A 20731-nucleotide genomic window follows, 5' to 3' on the forward strand; every position below is an offset into this window, starting at 1 on the left:
TTAGCCTCGCCGCTCTTGGGCTTCTCTTTGGCAACGGCGACGGCTAGCATCGACGAGGAAGGCGTGAGGCCGCGCGTCAAGGTGAGGAGCCGAGGGGAAGGATGGCCTCGTCGCTCGAGCCCAGTCGGCGCCTACCCGAAACGTGAGAGGACAGCGAGCGAGGATCTCTCATGACATCCGCCCGACGGTGCGCGTAAGCTCCTTACTTTAACCAGCCCCCTGCCACCAATTATTATTGCCTCGAATTTGCGGGTGCCGCGCGGGGCGGCCGGGGAGGGGCGAGAGCAGAGGCGACTTTCGTCGATGCTCGCGGAGGTGCGAGTTGACGCCACTGCTGCCTCGCTCGATGCGTGCTGGACTAGTAGAATCTCATGTGCGTTGCATGCGCGTAAACACGACTCGGCGGTACGCGGGAGAGCGGGCATTTTTCGCTTTCCTTCTCTCGAGCAGCGCGATCAATTTTAGCTGCCCCGGGTTCTGTATCACGGTGGCGATATTACCGCCCGGACTCTGGCTCGGACGTTGGATGCACAAGGGCAAGTGCGGAGACTACATCAAGTTAGGTCTACAAGTGCGCGCTCGTCCACATGGTCTTAGGGTGCGTCTGGATCGAACGAGGATGTTGGGACGTTGGGTGCAGCTATTCCTTATGATTTGCTTCGCTTGTCATCGAATCGAGCACACGACTAATTCATAGATCGTTGCTCGGACTTTCGATTACAGCTCGTAAGCAATTGTAAGCAAACACGTCCTTTATCGAAGGTTCTGCATTAGGAGTTATCGTAGTGTCGTATGCTTCGTGTTTCGAACTTATAAAAGGAACAAAGAAAAGAAAAGAAAAAGAGTGCAAATTTGTTATGCAGTATCGCCATGCAGTTGTAGACGTACCCTGCGGTCCGCAGCAATTTGCTAAGTGAATTCCACAAGGGGTTCAGGCTTACGAATAAAGGATAATGTTAAGGTGGTGAAACGTATCGATTAAGAAATGTCATGGTGCGAATAATTATGGTGAGTTCGAATGTGGAAATTTAAGTGACAGATCGAAAACTGCTCGCTGTAATTATAAATATGTTTTGCAATCTCGACTGCACGTTTAAGGTGTTCTTTGGTTTACGTGGATAGAGAGAACAAGATTTAAGGGTGCTTCTACAACTGCATTTATTGTCCTCTTCAAGATATATGTAGGGATGTGTTTCATTATTTTATTTCGACAATCAATGTTTCAACTCTTTTCTAAAATAATTATATTAGCTTCGTGTGTTTAAAGTACCTTGATGATACACTCGCGTTACGTACCATTGTACGAACACCTTAAATGTTCGCATATTATGTTCTTTTATTTCTTTTTTTTCTTCTTTTTTTTTCTTTTTTTTTCTTTTTTTTTCCTTTTTTTTTTCTCTTCCTATCAATGCTTCATTTTCTTGCTCCAAGATAATTGTGTTATTTACTAGGTTCGTAGATGTTGGCCATTACCGATATTATTATTACCGTTGAAAAATGCATAATACGTAGATTGAATATATACTATACTCGCTCGCTCATTTTCGCTTATTGCTTAGGAAAGTATATACCATGCATTATTCTTAAATAGTCTCTCTTTCTCTTCCTTTCTTTCTCCCACCCTCCCCTCTAACCCCCCGCGCTATCCGCTCTCACGCGCGCGCGCGCGCACACGCACGCACGCACGCACGCACACATAGACAGACAGAGTCACTCGCTCTCTCTCTCTCTGTCTCTGTCTCTGTCTTTTTTTTCGTATCGTAAGATTGCGCATTTTGCAAGTTTCTTCTTTATTATAACAATCTATATAATCTTGACTTCTATTCGATAATTTGTCTATTTCTCCTAATTTTTAATATCAATTGTTTTTTTTTTTTTTTTTTTTTTCGTATCGCGTTCTTAAGTTTCGATCTATTTACAAGGTTAGGAACTATTTGAATTTGTATGGTTCATCATTCGCATTAACAATGGGGACAAAATAATACATTTTACAAGCACGACTTCCTTTTTTGATTCTTTTGTCGTAGTTGCTAATCGCACTGTTACGATTGTGGCTCCACAATAATTATTAAAATATTTCTCCCGCATATAATAAATGCTCGGGCTCATCGTGACTCTTGGCTTTACCATTTTATTTTATTGCAAAGATTCGTCGACTGATTTCCTTCTGGAATGTATACGCGCGAGTGCAAGAAAATAGAAGAAACAAAATTGTAAAAAGAACGTAACGAAGGATACATGGATATGTATTGTCAAATAAATGAACGTGCGGGCAAAGGCAGTGTAAGATAGAGACAAAAAAAATAAAAAGGCAGGGAGGCGATGAAGCGGGAAGAGACGGAACGGAATGTCGAGTGGCAGATGTAGAGTTAATATGACGAGAAATGGCCAAAAGAATCGAGTCGGCGGGCAGCAGAAGGCTTTTCCTACGCGAAACGTACGAGAGCGTAGGTAAAGCGGATACCTCCAGCTGAAAGACAGCGTGAATGTATCGGGGAGAGCCCTCGGCCCCCTCTCTGCCCTCCTGGGCTTTACGCTCGATCTGCCATGATAGATCGCATCGTCGTCGCGGCTGTGCTCGTGGTGTCGTCGCCGTCGTAGCGTCTCTTTTATGTGAGCCTGTCGTGTCGTGGGTAGCCCGCGACTAGGAAGCCGTCGACGAGGCGCGCTACCCTACGAGGAGGAGGAAAGAAGAGACCTCTTGTCTCGGCTGCAAGAAGAACCGGTGAGGGGAAGACGCTTCTCTTCGGCCATTTCTGCGAGAGAGCGCTTCTTGCTTCTCGCGCACTCGCTCGCTCACTCGTTCTCTCTCTCTCTCTCTCTCTCTCTCTCTCTTACACACACGCGCGAGCGCGCGCGCGCGTTCACATTCCCTCCTTCTCTCTCCTCTTTTCTCTTCTCTTTCCTCTTTTTTTCCCCTCCTTCTCTCGCTCACTATTTCTTCGTTTTGTGCTTTGATTTGTACATAGCTGCAGAAGCGCTGCCTATCATGCGATTCTAATTTGTCGAGTTATTCCGGAAACAGTGCACGAGTAACAATCGTCGAATGGTTTATCGTTTTGAAGATTCGAAGGGTGGCTTTGGGTGTCGTGCCTCTATAAAATACGTATCTTTCTCTTTCCTTTCCTTTCTCTGTCACTAGTGCTGGTTGGTTACGACAAGCTGGTTTGCATTGCTCGTCTAATCGTCTAGAAGAACTTGACCCTGGGACGAGTGTTCGTATTTTTATAATTTTAATAGTTGCTCGTGTGCAGCCAACATGGGTGGCTTGTGGTGCTTGCTTTGACAGTTAATCGAATAAATTTCAGTAATGGTAAACATGCTGGTGTTATGTCTTTCTTTCGTCGTCCATATCACACTTTTACACTGTAAACTTATTTAACTAATTTTTTGAGTTTGAATTCAACAAAATTTACTAATAGATCTGTTAAAGTATAGTCGATCGATGTAACTAAGGCTATGTATGCATTTGTGTAGTTTATTAGGTTTATTTTTTATTTTTTATATTTTTATTAGGGCGAGCGGGCGTGCCCATGTACAGATAAATAAAATCAATTGCATTTGGAACGAGAAATTTATCAATTGTATTTGCTTAATAATCCGTGCACTTATTTCTATAACTGTAAAACAATATTTGATCGTACTATGGGAAATGAATGTTATTTAATCGAAAGCTTTCTATCGAATTCATCAAAGTTTTATATTGTACGAACAATGTGTCGCTAAACTACAAATAATTAAATTTATTACTACTTTCAAATGAACTTAATATTCATTTTCTTGTCTTATGTCGATTAATAAACTAGAATTTTCTTTTTTTATACTTCCGTTTATTTAGCCAAGATTTGACATCCTCCGTCCAAATTTATAATTACAAATGGTAATTATTCTTCTCCTTTACAGTAAGGGCATAGATCGCAGAATGGTGGTCGATTGCTTATCTGCCCAGGGTTCGGGAGGACGGAAGCAGGAGAGAAGATTGGGTAGCTCCGTCAGTTCCAGGATGCAGCCCAATGTAACAGCGGCAGGTGGCATGACACCTAAAGAGCTGTGCGATAATGACGATTTGGCAACATCTCTTGTGCTCGATACCTACTTGGGGTTTACAACGCATAAAATGAATATTAGGTACAATTATTGAAGAAATTAAAAAATTTATTATAATATGCTATTGTAATAGTCTTGGATTTTAAGATATCGACATGAATATTATATATAAACCGTATAAATAATTTTTCTTTACTTTTAGATACAGACCATTAAAGGCTAATAAAGATGAGCTTAAGAAAGTTATAAATGAATTCATTCAAACACAAAATTATGAAAAAGCCTACAAGAAGTTGATAAGCGGTGATTGGGGAGCTCGTTTACCACATACCAAGTCGAAACAGCAACAGATCAACTTAGAAAAACATGTAAATACAAAAGCATAAATTCAATTCTTTAATTATTTACTATTAGTGAAAATTGCTAATAAACTGATTTTTGTTTTTGCAGATTTATCGATATTTAAGGGTATTCGATAAAGATTCAGGTTTTGTTATTAAAGCTTGTTATAGGTATTCATTGGAAGGGCAAAAGGGAGCAAAAATATGCGCAACAAGAAAATGGTTAAAAAACGATAAAATTTCTTGCCTTGTAGGTTGCATTGCTGAATTAAGTGATAAAGTGCGTAATTTCTTCACTGTAGTAGTAAATAAAAATTTTATATAATTAATTATCTACGTGATAATTTATAAATTATTGCAGGAGGAAGCTGCCCTCTTACATCCTGGAAAAAATGATTTTTCAGTAATGTTCAGTTGTAGAAAAAATTGCGCTCAACTCTGGTTAGGACCAGCAGCTTATATTAATCATGATTGTAGGGCAAACTGCAAGGTTACTAGCTTTTTTCCATTTTAATGTTTGCATTGTAAAATTTAATTAAAATATTAAAAACAATTCGTAAATTACATTTAGTTTGTTGCAACTGGACGTGATACTGCCTGTGTGAAGGTTTTACGTGATATCGAAGCAGGAGAAGAAATCACTTGCTTTTATGGCGAGGATTTTTTTGGTGATGGCAATTGTTATTGTGAGTGTGAAACTTGTGAAAGACGTGGTACTGGAGCATTTGCTAATCAAAAACCTGGAGAAGAATTAGAATCAGGTTTGAAAATCAGCAATGGTAAATAAGAAATTTAATATACACTATTTCTGTTAATACTTTTTTTTAACTATTTAAGCTGCTTTAATCTTTTGAAATTTATAAGCAATTCGAGTATTTTAATTTCACAATTATCTTATCATAAATAAATATAAAGAAATGCTCTATGGCAAATGTAAAAATCAAGTCGCTTATATAAAAATAGATGTATGCGAGTTCATAATAAATAAAGGTCATGGCCTTTTTGGTTTTTGATAGGTTATCGTTTGAGAGAAACGGACAATCGCATAAACCGTACAAAACACAGACAGCAGCCGTTAGGTGCAAATAAACATCAAGAAAGTACTCTCATGGAAAGAAATGGGGAAATCACTAATGTTGCAGTCGCTCCTCAGTCACTCAGTATGAAGGAGTTGAGGCGAAAGGGCCTTACAAAATATGATGCCGAGCTTTTAATTGCTCAGGGTTGTCGATTTTCTGACATTGCTCAGCAACCAGTGTTATTAAATAACGAAGAGAATGCGTCTCAAAATTCTCAGCATACTCCAGGTTCAGCCACAAGAACACTCAGAAATAAAAATCAAGCAAACAAGACTGAAAGTAATAATAATAATAATAATAATAATAATAATAATAATATTAACAATAATCGAAGCAACTTGAAAGGTTGCCAACGTTTAAGGGCTTCCAGGTAAATACAATTTACTATTATTTTAAATATTTTTTTTTTTTTTTTTTTTTTTTTTTTTTTGGTCTTATAGTGCCTATATTATTTTTTATATAAGCAAGCTCTTTTTAAGCGGAAAGATGGATATAATTTTAAAAATTTAAATATTTAATAAAGCAATAATGTAACTTTGAATTATAATTTTTAAGGCTTCAAAAGAGAGCAGAAGCAAAAAGAATTAAAGGAACTGAAAGCAATAATGGCTTGCATCTTGGTTCGCTTCATGTTCGTCATAGAAAAGAAGATTCCGACAGAGGAGAAGCAGATGAAAATTGTGTTTTTTCAAATTTACACAAACATAATCAGGAAACGTCCAGAAATGATACTGTAAATACTTGTCATATTCGGGATCTGCGCTCGACAGCATCAGAAAATTGTCATGAAAAACGACGAGAAGAAGAGTGTTTGTCAAGATTATCAGAAAATATGTCAAATGATAAATTCAATTCAAAATTGCAAGATGACTCTATAGAAAATGATCGTTCATTTCATATATATGGAAAAGAGCACAGTACAAATTCCTTTAGTCCAAATCACTCCAATCTTGTTTCTCATTCTAAATTTCATAATCTGTCAGATATTAATATATCAGATAAAACAAATTCAAATCAGTGCTTAAAAAATAGTTTCAAAGGCTATCAGTGTTCAATGAGTGGTATAGATATAAGTAAATTGGATAGTGAAAATCAAGTGAAAACTATAAATTCCAATAAAAGTGAAAGTTCGGTCAAAGTGTACGATCGCTTGTTTACGACTGATAAAAAAGCGTATCATAAGTTCAGTGATAATGTGTCGTACGATGTAAATTGTAGAAAATCTCCTATTCATGGTAAAGCTCCTCGAAGCTCGCCTTTCCATGAAACTAAGGATTTCGATAAGCTTAACTCCATAGAAGGTTCTGCCGGAGAAATCCTAGAGTCTAATGTAAGCATAAACTATGGACAATCTGAGATAACCTCAATAGAACCTTCAAATACCTCGAAATTTCACAAAATAGACTCATTTGACAGTAACTGCAAGTCAAGATATCCCAGTGACATTAAGGATTGTGCAAAAATAATAGATAATCAAGATAATAATTTATTCTTTAACGGCAAACATAGAGTAATTAATGAAGAGACTGTAAAAAATTTAAGCGAATCGAGTGATAATGTGGTACAATGTAAAGAATATTTGAATGATTTTGTGACTCTAAAGTCAGAGGACACACGAACTTTAACACTAAAGAGATGTGATGAAGTACTGTTACACTCTCGTAAAAGTCATAGGAAACAGGCCAAACGGTCATCAAGAACAAAATTGAAAAAAATGAAGAATGGTAGAAGTTTTTTGGATAAGTGTAGTGTCAGGTTGACAAGGAGTCAAAAGAAGGACCCTCAACAACCAGCTGTGCCCATTGGAGCAGCTGATGATGATTCAGGTATTCAAGGGGACATTTATGAGTTTAGTGAAAAAGAGAGTAATCTGGAAGATATTAGTTTGCCAAACCGTGCTCCACTTTTAAGAGATAAGTATAATGAAGTGCAAGAAAACCCACCACCTTTAATAATACCCTTGGATCCTTGGCGTGGCTGTGACGACAATCATGATACCTTCAACAATATCAATGATAGGCAATCGAGAGAAAACTCTGTTAGCAGTGAGGGAAAACATGAGTAAGTGTTATTGTCAAAAGACTACAAAATTGTATTTTAGCATGCTTTCTATTTTAAAAGACAAATTACGTGTATCGTTTGCTAACTAAAAGCAGATTTGGTAATTTACAATTTAACAAAAACCTGAATTCTTATTTAAGAATATTAGTTTCATAATAAAAATATTTTAAATAGCATATATTTTAATATTATTAAAGTAAATCTTACAATAAAATTTCATCCTTTGGTATAGATAAATATAAGATTTATATTAACTAAATTCCATAATAATTAAAATATAATTAGTCTTCTATTATGTGTATTATAAATTATTATATTTGTAATGATAGTAGTATTTTGTTATTTATATAGCATTATAAAGTTATAAATTATATTTTTTGTGATATGAAGAAACTATATTAACAATAAAAATGGTAAATATATATTAAATTAAATTGGAAGTTTAATTTATAAAATAAGCGATTTTTTAATTTAACTGAAAATTTAATACTCATTAATTCTTTTAAATTTATCGATATGTATTTGCCGAAGCAAATGTATTGACAATCGAAAAATGTTAATTTTTAATAATCAATAAATAATTCACATACCAATATCAAGATTAAAAATGAAAAAAGTAAAGAAAAATTTATTCGCAATAAAAAATAGAGATTCATAAGTAATATTTAATTACAATTATTAGAGAAAAATTTAGATTACTAATAAAAGTTAATTTTGGTATTATAAAAACATTCTACATACACTTCACAATTTGAACTTTGTTTCATAATAGAAAATTATGGAAATAAATTTAGTATATTATTTTGCCTTAAAATTGTTAGATAAAATTTCTTTATCTTTCATTGCTCTACACACAAAAGACTGTTCATATTTTGACTTATTTATTATTTATTGAATAAATAGTAATTCTAATATAAGGTATTTCTTTGAAATAGTACCGAAAACTGAATAAAAATAATTTAAAACGTACTAAGATTTCATTTTTATCTTTTCAGCAGCAGCAGCAGCAGCAGTAATAGTATCAGCAGTAGTATCAGCGCAAACATTAGTAGCAGCATAAACAAGAACACCGGCACTTGCATCGAACAACAACAACAACCACTACTGATACGACCACCGTTGCCACCACTACCACCACTACCACCACTACCATCGTCATCATCGTCGTCATCACCACCGCCGCCGCCGCTGCCATCACCATCTCCACCACCGTCAATATCACAACCCTTATCACCATCACCACCACCAATATCACAACCCTTATCGCCACCACCGTCATCACCATCAACGCCACCACCACCACCATTATCACCATTAACGCCACCGCCACCACCAGTACCACCATCATCATCGCCACGAGCACCACCACCGTTATCACCACCACCACAACCACAACCACCACCACAACCACAACCACAACCAACATCGTCATCACTACCAACAATAATAACAACGACAACATTATCATCACCACCACCACCACTACCACCACCACCAGCACCACCACGAGGACGGCCACTACAACCACCATCGGCGCAACCACAATCGATTCCAAGTGTAATGCATCCCTGGGAGCAACCACTTCCGCAACGGCAACAATTCACATCTGAACCCTCGGAGTGTCGCACCTATCCAGTGACGCCCGAGCGCCAAAGTGGTGGCAGACTCAAGTTAACCCTTCGTATGAAACGTTCACCCATCCTGGACGATGTAATCGAGTCAGGAACAAATTTGAGCGAGGATTGCGGCAACGACGTACCGGAATACGAGGTGCTGCGCGTCGAGGGCGTTGACGAAGAGGAAGCAGAGAGCGCGAGACCCCGCAAGAAGCATAAGACTCGCGATCGCGAAAGGCGGCACAAGCGCCGGGAGCTTATACACGATCCGCCCATACCCCCGCCAACCTCCATGAAGAGACTGAGGCTCATCTTCGGTAACGAGACGCACACCATCGATCTCCCGCACTCCTAACGCCCGGGGACGCTCCGATAGCGGGGACGTAACGAAGATCTTGGGGAGAACGATGAGGACGAGCAGCGGGAACTGCTCAACGATTACTTTAGAGCCATTTTCTGTTAGGATGAGAGTCGCTGGATGGTCCCACTTTATTTTCTTTCTATCTATTTGTCTTTATCCTTCTCTCACTCTGCTCTTTCTCTTTCTAGTTTTCTCTATAACGCGCACTCGAACCTCCCCATGAATAATTCCACGCGACTACTACTTCTTCGTCTAATTTGCCGCTGGGAGGCAGAAACGAATACGATTCCTCAAGACTTCAACGAAAATTATATTTTATCACGCTATGCACGCTGTATGCTTTTCGAGAACAACTGTAAACTCTTTTATACGTTTTCTTCTTCCTATCTAAATATTGAGAAAAAAAATTTTTTAAACATTGAGAATAATAAGCATGTTCGTTGGACTTGAAGAATGAATTGACCTTGTAAACATAAAGAAACGCTCGAATATTATTAGTCGGTCCCTTTTTTTTTTTTTTTTTTTTTTTTTTTTTTTTTTTTTAAATAATTTGAATATATATTCAATACTGTGCGAGTTATTTTATAACTTAATTTCACAGATTATATAAATTATAAAGGCATGTCGGACTGTATAATATGAAGCTGATAAATGCTATGTGTGTACAAAATAAGTAAGACTAATAATATGCAATTCATGTAGATTTCCTATGATTTTGTGTTTACAAGGAATAGAAAAACTTTCGGTTTCCATCGATAAAATATTGTTAATATCATTGTACAGTGACGTAAGAAAAATATAAAATATTAAAATTTGTAAAATATCATTGCTTAATTTAGAAATTCAAATAATATTCTTTTTTTTTTTTTTTTTTTTTTTTTTTTTTTTTTTTTTTTTTTTTTTATAAATAATTTGAATATATATTCAATACTGTGCGAGTTATTTTATAACTTAATTTCACAGATTATATAAATTATAAAGGCATGTCGGACTGTATAATATGAAGCTGATAAATGCTATGTGTGTACAAAATAAGTAAGACTAATAATATGCAATTCATGTAGATTTCCTATGATTTTGTGTTTACAAGGAATAGAAAAACTTTCGGTTTCCATCGATAAAATATTGTTAATATCATTGTACAGTGACGTAAGAAAAATATAAAATATTAAAATTTGTAAAATATCATTGCTTAATTTAGAAATTCAAATAATATTCTTTTTTTTTTTTTTTTTTTTTTTTTTTTTTTTTTTTTTTTTTTTTTTTAATTTTCATTAAATTTTGTCTTAACAAAAATGGATTTAAAATAATTTGTTGATTACTGTTGATTTTTGATATAATGATTAGACTTATAATTAATTACGCTTAGCTAAAGAAAAGAATCATTATTACAAGTTATTTTGGAAATCCCATCATTTACAAATTTTTTCTGTCTTGTGAAATTGAAATTTAATGAAAGTGAAATGTAATGTACATATATATATATAAATTAGTATATTACAAAAGAATACAAAAGATACCACTTTCAATCATACATTTTTCTAATTCTTGGCCTCACTGTTATATATTGCTCAGATGAGAAAACTTTGTTAGACAAGCTTTTTTGATGTATTGACCTTTGTCTCATTTTAATCATTCAAACTTGATCTACTTATTAAAAATCATTTTTAAGAAAATATTTTTAATGACTTTATAGATTAGGTTCTAGAAAATAGACGATTTGTAAATATGAAATTCTAATTAAATTTTATACGTAAAGAGATATTTTTTTATCCAAAGTTTTGTTTGCACTTTATTTGGCAATGATCGACAAAAGTTTTATTTGACTTTTAGCTAGTCTCCAAGAATAATATTGATTTTAATCAATAAGAAATTTTGACTTCCATCGCTTTTGTACGTCGAAGACGCGGTGTAATAATAACTCGAATCTTTATCAGCAACTTTCGTTAATATTATTCCTCGATAGTTTCCAATCATTAAATCGATAATCAATTATGCATCCAAGATAGACGGAGAAATAGTGATAGAGAGAGGGGGGGGGAGAGAAAATTAAATAAGATAATGCGCATTACAAAAAAAGACTATATTGACATATTGTAAAACACAATATTTTCTTTTCTTTGTATGAAGAATCAAATGCATGCCCGTTACTATACAACTTTCTTATACTATGTATAAATCATTTGTCTCATAAAAAAAATTAAAGAAGTTGGAAAGTTAATTTGAAATCTCAAAGACGATCAACTTAGATTTTTTACACACACACACGCACACACACATATTCATTACAATATAAATTCGTATAAATGCAAAAAAATTTTAATCTAATCATTTTGAATGACTTTTCATAGCCATCCTTATTATCATTTTGAAAAATATTTCATTCGTAGAAGAATGTATAAATAACTTGCACTTTAGAAAACTCGTTTCATTATAATATATATAAATAGAAAAAATGGTATAATTATCTACAATTTTAATACAATTGTTGGAAGAAAAGTTCACTACTGCATTGTCGATACTGTATGTAAATTATAAGTTATTTGAAATAGTTTTTTCATCGTTCTATATGTTGTTAATTGCAATATTCAATTTGTTTGGCAAAATATCTCGTTAAGCCTATTTTATTATGTTAAGCAAAATTAATTTTATTCATTAACTAATAGAATGTGATAAAATTATTACAAAAAAAAAAAAAAAAAAAAACATTACTTGTTTTGTTTTAAAAAGAAAAAATATTTTTTCTTTTAAATATTACTGATATTAAGAAGTAATAGTAAAAAATAAAAATAAAAAGAAAATACAACTTCTCGTGTTTCGGAGGGAAAGTGTGTAATTTTTGTGCAATAAGATTTAAAAGTTGATCGACAGTTTTTTAGAGGTTTCATTTAATAGAAAAAGATTTTATTTCTTCCGAAAGTACTTGCAATTGATAGAAAGATTGGTTCGCCCCAGAGTAATCATCGATTAAAATATTAATATTCGATAAATATATCGAACTTTTTGCTGAGCCCGTAATCTGAATAATATTAATGGCAATATCATGCTTTTATTCGTCAACGAGATATTAATTTTACTCTACAACCATGTTTATTTATATTTTCTCTTTTATACATTTCTCAAATTGTTTTAGTTTCCATGATGAAATATTTGTAATAATACTTTTACTACTATTATGTTCCTTATTACTTCAAACATATTGGATATCTATCTTATTCGGTCATCGGTAACATTTTTAATAATATCCAAGAATCAAATGTTGCAATTACGAAATTAAATTTAATTTAAAGTTCAATTCAAAACTTCTTTACATTAAAAACAAATTTAATTTTTAATTATTTATTTCTTCCTATATTTGAATTTCATTTTACAAAATTTTTATAAATATTTTAATATTCTCAACTTCTCAAACGTTTACTTATGTTTTATATTAATATACATAATAGAATTTTAATCGGTCAAAATATTCAAATTTTTTAACAATACCTTTGATGACAATTTAAAAAAGAAGCACCATTGCATAGACTACAAATATGTTGAAGAAAGGTTTTAATTGTTTTACAACTAATTTAAAAAAAAATAAAATAAAATAAAAAATAATTAAAAAAATCATTTTTTATGTAACAAATTTTGCAATGATATTACTAGACACGCTCCGCCGTCCACATAATTTAAACATACATTAATTTTCTGAAATTAAGCATTAAAATAATACGTACAGTGCAAATTAATGCGTATTTTTCTCCATTATTTGTTCTAGCAGTTTTTATAGTCTTAAAATAAAAGTTTTCCCAAACATACATGATAAAGAATATAAATATAATTCATCTAAGCAAGATTTTTTCTTCTATGATACCCAGCCGGATGACACACGGTAGCACTTGCATTTTAAACGATCGAGATACATATGTTTTAAATATCCAGTAAAAATTAGAAGAAGAAAAAAACCTTCGGTTGACTTAATCGTAAACTATCAATGTACTATTATAATCGATAACAATAGTATTGTTAATAACTCGTTCTTTCAAGCATGTAGAGTAATTGTTTTACTTGTATTTTAACATTTTATTAGCTATTGCAAACAATATACTTATTAGTATGGAAATATCACAAGAAAAATATAGAGAGCAAGTAATTTTACATTTTTCTCGCACTCGTGCATATTATAACAGTTGAGTATTACGATTATTATACAATTTGTAAAAAAAAAACTACATGCGTTAAAGTACATGCATACATATATGTAAACAGGTGAAACTGCGTAAATGTGCGTGCGTGTACGTGTATGCGTATGCGTGTATTTATGTACGGATGTATATGTGTATAAATAATTATACATACGTATACATATAAATACAGTACAGAATAAAAGCTTCAAGCAATGTAATATATGCTAGGCATAATTATATCACAGCTATATAAATATATATAAATTAAAAATAAACCTCAAATAGGTTTTTAAAGAAAATACGCTGAGCTCTCACAAGACAGTAAATTTCGTTAAGGAATATATATATGCACTGCATGCAAGTGTATGTATGTATGTATGTATGTATGTATGTATGTATGTATGTATGTATGTATGCGTATATATATATACACATAATATTTGTCCTTCGCTTTATTATATCACAATTGTAAATGCTCTCGAGGGCTTTTGCAAAATGATCAAAGAAAATGAAAAACAAAAAACATTGTCATAAAATCTTAGTGAAGAAAAATTATAATTAAATAACAAATAGAAAGCAAGTGCGCATCGAATAGAGGCCTCGATTGAAATAAAAAGTGCTTATCGAAGAATGTTGGTGACTACTCCGTTGGACATTGTTTTAGGATGTTTTAAGTAGAAACTCAAAAACTATTGTCAATAGTCGAGATAACCGATTAGGAATGCTTAATTAATAACTCGAGACTAAATCTAACAGACTTTTGATAATTAGGCAACGGTAAGTCGAATGAATATATAAAGTCAGTGGACAAAAAGCAGAATATTTGTAATGAGAGAAATTACTTCCGCAGCCAATAAAACAACGAAATAAAATCTTCAAAAATGCTTATAATATGATGAAAGAGAGAGAGAAAAAAAAAAAAAAATTCGAGCAGTAGGCTCTTGACTAGTGAACCGCGAAGCCTCTCATAATTTACAATTGGTAATTTAGATAAAGCGTTTATCCGGATATTTGCAGGGACGAGAATCGCCGTATTTTTTAAGCGATCAAACATGATATAATCCATGCAATGTACATGATTTGCATTGCTCACACTACCAAATCTATCGATGTTACCAGTCGATGGCTCGGTATTTGCTAACAATATTTATTCCGAAGCTATCCTTTTTACCAATATCGAGCTTAATACTCCATTAAGCTATTATTATTATTATTCTTATTATCTTATTGTCGAATGGATAATAAGGATTTGGATAGTTTATTAGCATACACGCGTTCGTGTACACGAGTGCAACGCAATAATACGTAATGGCATTATTGCGGTAAGTTTTCGTCAAAATTTATATAGATCGAGTTCCATTATGTAATTGCCGAATTATAATGGTTATAAAATCTTTTATACTATAATAAACGAGCAGTTTGTAAATAGCCGATGAATTTCTAATTCAAGCATATCCGACATATTGTCAAAACTTATTTTGTCGAACGGTTGTCTCATGTTCAAATGTTAAAGCTTGGATGATTGATTCATTTGAGCGCTGAAATGATATTTTCCAAAATCTCGTGTCTTATTGAGATTTAACATTGTTTATTTTAATTGCGTATGGAGCTAATTCGCTATAATGTACGATATTCCAGCAAGATATTACGATGAATACCCTCGGTTAAAAAATTAACGTAAAAATGGCAATAATACAGAGTTACATAGTATATAGCAATGAACGCATAGTAGATAAAATATAGATTTTCGCTTACAGTAACAATTTTGTAATAGAGTAGGCAATTTCATTATACACACATATGACAAAATTAGGTATCCCGTAGTCTGAGAGGATTCGTTATATTTGGAAGAAGAATACGTTAACGAGAAGGTCACATTACTAATTGTAAATTATCAGTTACAACAGTTCACTAATCGAGTTACGTCACTTGCTATAATCTCCTTTCATCATACTGTTATCGATGGGTGTTTTTTTTTTTTTTGGCTAACGAAGTAGACTCTACTTCGATACTTGCGACTCTTAACATTGTAACTGCTCGATTGTTATCTACCAATAATACATATTCCATTTACCTTTTTCTAATTAGCAAATATATGTTCCTAATCGGATAATCATTATCTATGGCAATATCAAACAATAAAAATTGGAAGATAGTGGATGAAGAAACGTTTCCTGTTGTTGTTTTTTCTTTCTTTCTTTCTTTCTTTTTTTTTTTTTTTTTTTTTTTTTTTTTTTTTTTTTTTTTTCTAGCGAAAAATGAGAAAGAATGCAACTGTTTTATATTCTCGATCGCGCAGAGAGATAAAGTTGCATTTTAAATCGAACATACAGTGTGCCCTTAACTCGGTGGCATTCGAATGCGTAGCTTATTTATTATTTAAGCTTGTGATTAAACATTGTAAAGTAAAGAATGTTGCATACACTGTTGACTTTTGTAGAGTTTATAAGTATTGAAGTGAATATTGTGTAACTCGATAATGTTTTTTCTACTAGGTGATGCCCGCAATAGTTCTGTTTTGTAAAAAGTAGATTGCGAACTCAGGTAAACTTGTGTATCACGTATACAATCATGTATAATTGTAAAAAATTTTATATATTTACGTATAATTGTCTGTAACTATTAATGTAGCATCTGATTTATTTTTAATTACAATCGTAGATTGTAAAGTACTATGAAGTATTGTTATGGTCTAAAGAAAATAACGTAAAAATCATTTTTCTTTTTATTTGTAATAGCTAGACAAATTTAAGACTTTCTGATCTCTGTAGTTAATAAATGTTTATATATTATAGCTAATCGCATAACTTTCTATGTTTCTTAATAAAATATTATTCAATAATAGATAATGTTATTGAAACAATAATTAAAACCTTAGCCTTCAAGATTAATTTTAATTTATATGATAAATTCTTCGCTCACAAAATACGAATGAGATATTTGAACTGAGATAAAACGAAGAAGGAAGAAAAAAGAGAGAGAAAAAAATTAGTTAAGTAACGAGTGTGCCAATGGATTTTTATAATCGTCATAAAATTCCATGCATTTTTCGTATGCATAAGAATAAAATTCATAATTTCACATGCTTGACAATAGAATCCAAATAGTGCTCATTTATAATGCGAAATAATTTTATTAAATAGACGTGAGAAATAGTTAGACTATCCGGTTGAATAATAAATAAGTTTGTTTTATATAATGGGCTTAAGTTAGAAGGCATTAGAAAATTAATGTCCATTGTCGAGAGATATTATCGCGATTCTCGTTATATAATTTTGAATACACATCATTTGGCGCTTAGTTGTTGAATTAATTTTTGGCAAAGTTGAAAATTAAATTTGCATATTGTATGTTTATTTATCTTATAAATGAATGTGTGACGATGCATCTTTTTTTTTTTTTTTTTTTTTTTTTTTTCCCCCATAAATATGATTTCGCTCGAGTTACATAAATTATAAATTGTAAGATATTGCTCTTAAAGTCATAAGTTCTGTATATAATATTTAAGGTAAGCACAATGTTCACTTTAACATTATAACACTCTTGGGAAGATATTCGTGAAAAGTGCGTAAAACGTCACGTTCACATAATATTGTAAATTAAAAGATTTTATTTCTCCTAAAGTTATTTTAATTGTACGTATTTTAGGACAAAAGTTTGAAAATGAATAGCTAACGCGTGCGTGCCGCCTTGTTAAGCTTTTAAGTGCAACAGTCTTGTTCACTGCCACTAGACGAATAATTTTCTAGTAAATGATTTATCATTATCTTTTTTGTATATTTATAGCTTTTAATCTGCTTTGAAAACAGCTAGACGAGAATTCCCGTTACTTTTGTAAATACATTGTAAAAGGCGTCGATCACCAATCTGTATACATATATTGCATGCTACGTTTATTTTTATTTTTTAACTTTGCTTTTGAATTTCTCCCCCCCCCCTCCCCCCTCTTTTTCTTTTGTACAACACGACAGACGGGTATACATAAAGAATGTATATCAAAACAGAATTTGAATATAAGTTGTACGAATCGTGCATACATGCATTCGAATTATGTTGAGAAAACTTGAAAATTACCTGAGTTTTCTTTGTTTTGTATTTATTTTTTTTATTTTGTCATACAAAGTTGTATGTGAAAACCATTGATAAACTGTAGCGTTTCAGCAATATCAAAAGTTATAGTACAAGACCGAGATAAAACCGCTTAATTTATAATTAAACTGGTTTCATTTTTCATGTACATTTTGTATTGTGCCGTACCTATGGTATAATTATATCTAATTGATAATGATTTGCGTAAAACGACACTGTCATTATTTTTTATGAATTATTAGGGTACTACAATAAATGAATTCAGTATCATACACACTTTTGCATTGACTTTATTAAATATTTCCATTAACTATATTAAAAAATAATTATAATTTAAGTAAATATATAAATATAATGATGTACAGAATTATCGCATAATCTATATGGAAATATAATTAAATCTATTTCAGTTTTAAATATGTTCTAAATATGTCTTATTGCATAAGTAATTAATCTTTAAACCAATATTATTTCCGTAAAATTACAACATTTGCATATTTTAATATAACGGAAAATTTTGCTAGAAATTTAAAAAGAAAAAATGCTATTGAAATGAAATTATACTTATTAATATTATGAAAATATAACTTCTTTTTTAGGTTGTATTTTATTCAAAAATACATTTCTCTCAAATAATATTTTGCGAAGAAGAATTAAATTACACAAATTATCCGTCGTGGTAAATGAGAAAGGAGTGCGAAACTCATTTACAGCCATCAAAATTATAATTAGAACAAAAAGTGTAAAAATCATTAGAATATCAAACACTTTCTAGAAATTATGATAATAATAAAAAAAAAAAAAAAAAAAAAAAAAAAAAAAAAAAAAAAAAAAAAAATAAAAAATATTTATCTTAAATCTCTAGTTTTATCTATCGTTAATCTCTAGGATTTTGCACAAAATACCAATGAAACCTTAAATCAGACATAATTTTTTTTTTTTTTTTTTTACAAAAATATGTTTTTTATTACATATATTGACATTAATATGTACATAGTTTCTTCCTCGTCACATTTATAGCACACAGTCATTTAAATATTTTATTTTTTTAAACATAAAGTGCAAAATAACGTTTGTTCGATATGAAAATATTATGCTTACTCATTTGATGTTGCCAATTTATGAAGTAGAGTGAGTTAATAATCATAAAAACGAAATATTACTTAAGATTGGATTCGATAGCAAGTGTCTCGATGAGAATATCACACACATCACAATATTTTAATACTCTTTATATATCGATCCATTACGATTCACATAAATTTATTATAGATAAATGATAGAATTCGGATGAATTTAGAGATATAGTGGAGGCCAATGATTTGACATTTTCAAAACAAACCTGATTTTTATTTATTAAATTCATATCTGTTAGAAGAAAAATATAGGTATAAACAAGCTACGAAATAAACTTGTATCCTTGAGAATTATAGTGAACATATATTATAGCAATAATCTATTCCGATGTATATGTAATTGATAATTAATTCCAGTTAATTTACTGTTCCTATTATGTTGCTGATGCTGTGCAGAAACTTTTTATTTGTAAGAAAATATTCCATTTTTAATATCAATTAAACTGCTAATTAGGAAAGCGTGTATTCCAAAGGATAGAATACCGTATCCTTATTATGCTTTATTATACAGAATGCAAAGTGTTCTTTAAATCAATTGTTTCCAATATTGGAAATAATGGATTGAAAGGACTATAAACTCAGTTTGATATCTTTAATATTTTAATAGATGCTGGATATCATCCATTATTATTTAACATTAATTAATTAGTGCCGATGAATAAAAAATGAATGTGAACGAATTAAATTAAATTACATAAAGGCTAATTTACATTATACAATACATTATTTTACACAAATTTTATTGTAAAAATTATACTTACGCATAAATCAAAGATTAAATGTGAAATTATCATTTCTAACTAATAGATTAATAATTTTTAAATTTCAGGAATTTATCGTCGATGTATAAAATTATTATATTTGTATATAAGATTGAGATTTATAATCTTTACCATCATTAAGATTCGGGAATTTCTTTCATTAACAATAATTTAGTAATACAATTAATTAAAAAATAATTTAAAATATAATTTACGCTCAATTTGTTTTCTATTAGTATACTAAGTTGTCTCGATACTTATAAAATTCAAATCTTAGAATTCACAAAAGTTTGTCACCCATGTGCTCATTCCGCTCAATATATATTCTTCTTTAACTACGAAGAATACATATAATGGCAACGAAACTTAACAATATAAAAGAAAATCTGGAATATGTACTCAGAATTAAAATAGTCTAACAAGTAAATCATTAGGCGTCGACGTAAATTGAGAAACAAGAGGAACAAAAGCAGTACGTACTATCTCTTGTTAATAACATAATTATAATTTGTTTAAAAAAAAAAAAAAAAAAAAAATCGTTTCTCTTCTTATCTTGTTTATTATAAATCGAGACAACTTTCCCCCTTCCCCCCCCCCCCCCACACACACACCACCGCCACCACCAATTACCTGCAGCCCTTAACGTGATTGTACATATCGCAAAAGTCTAAACTTCCACCAAAATTTCGATGCTTTTCGTTACTGTCAAGCGTCCTTGGTAGCCCCACCCGAATCTCCATCATCACCAGACCATCTAATAATTATTTAAATTCTTTAAAAACAATTTAAATCCGATTTGACACATACAAACAATGACATATGCGATAATGAGTATAAAAAATTTTTTTTTACGCCAACTGCTTAAATGAGGCTGCTTTTGAAACTTCTTGATATTCGCTTTCGACGAAAAATTCTTTTTAAATAATTTACGCGCAAGTGCGCAGGCGTAATGTATGGTGTAAAATGTGCTCATTCTAATGTAGCCTAATTATTTTTATAATTTCTTCAATTTATAACGACAAATTATGTTTTTAACAATCCACTACGCTCTTACATTTTCATTATGATAGA

At 31.7% G+C, this 20731-nt stretch overlaps 1 protein-coding gene across 1 annotated transcript; it reads left to right on the forward strand.

The window, feature by feature from the left end:
- The first annotated feature begins 6 nt into the window (after positions 1-6).
- Positions 7-10013, forward strand: Hmt4-20 (Histone methyltransferase 4-20). Its single transcript, XM_011499989.1, is given in 10 exon segments — positions 7-193; positions 3904-4128; positions 4250-4415; positions 4498-4668; positions 4750-4878; positions 4960-5149; positions 5405-5837; positions 6023-7534; positions 8524-8625; positions 9040-10013. Coding segments are annotated over 10 exon segments (3411 nt in total). The 5' UTR covers positions 7-170; the 3' UTR covers positions 9500-10013.
- The last annotated feature ends 10718 nt before the right edge of the window (positions 10014-20731 follow it).

This window comes from Ceratosolen solmsi, unplaced genomic scaffold, assembly GCF_000503995.2.
Source record: "Ceratosolen solmsi marchali unplaced genomic scaffold, CerSol_1.0 scaffold41, whole genome shotgun sequence".
NCBI classification, from domain to species: Eukaryota; Metazoa; Arthropoda; class Insecta; order Hymenoptera; family Agaonidae; genus Ceratosolen; species Ceratosolen solmsi.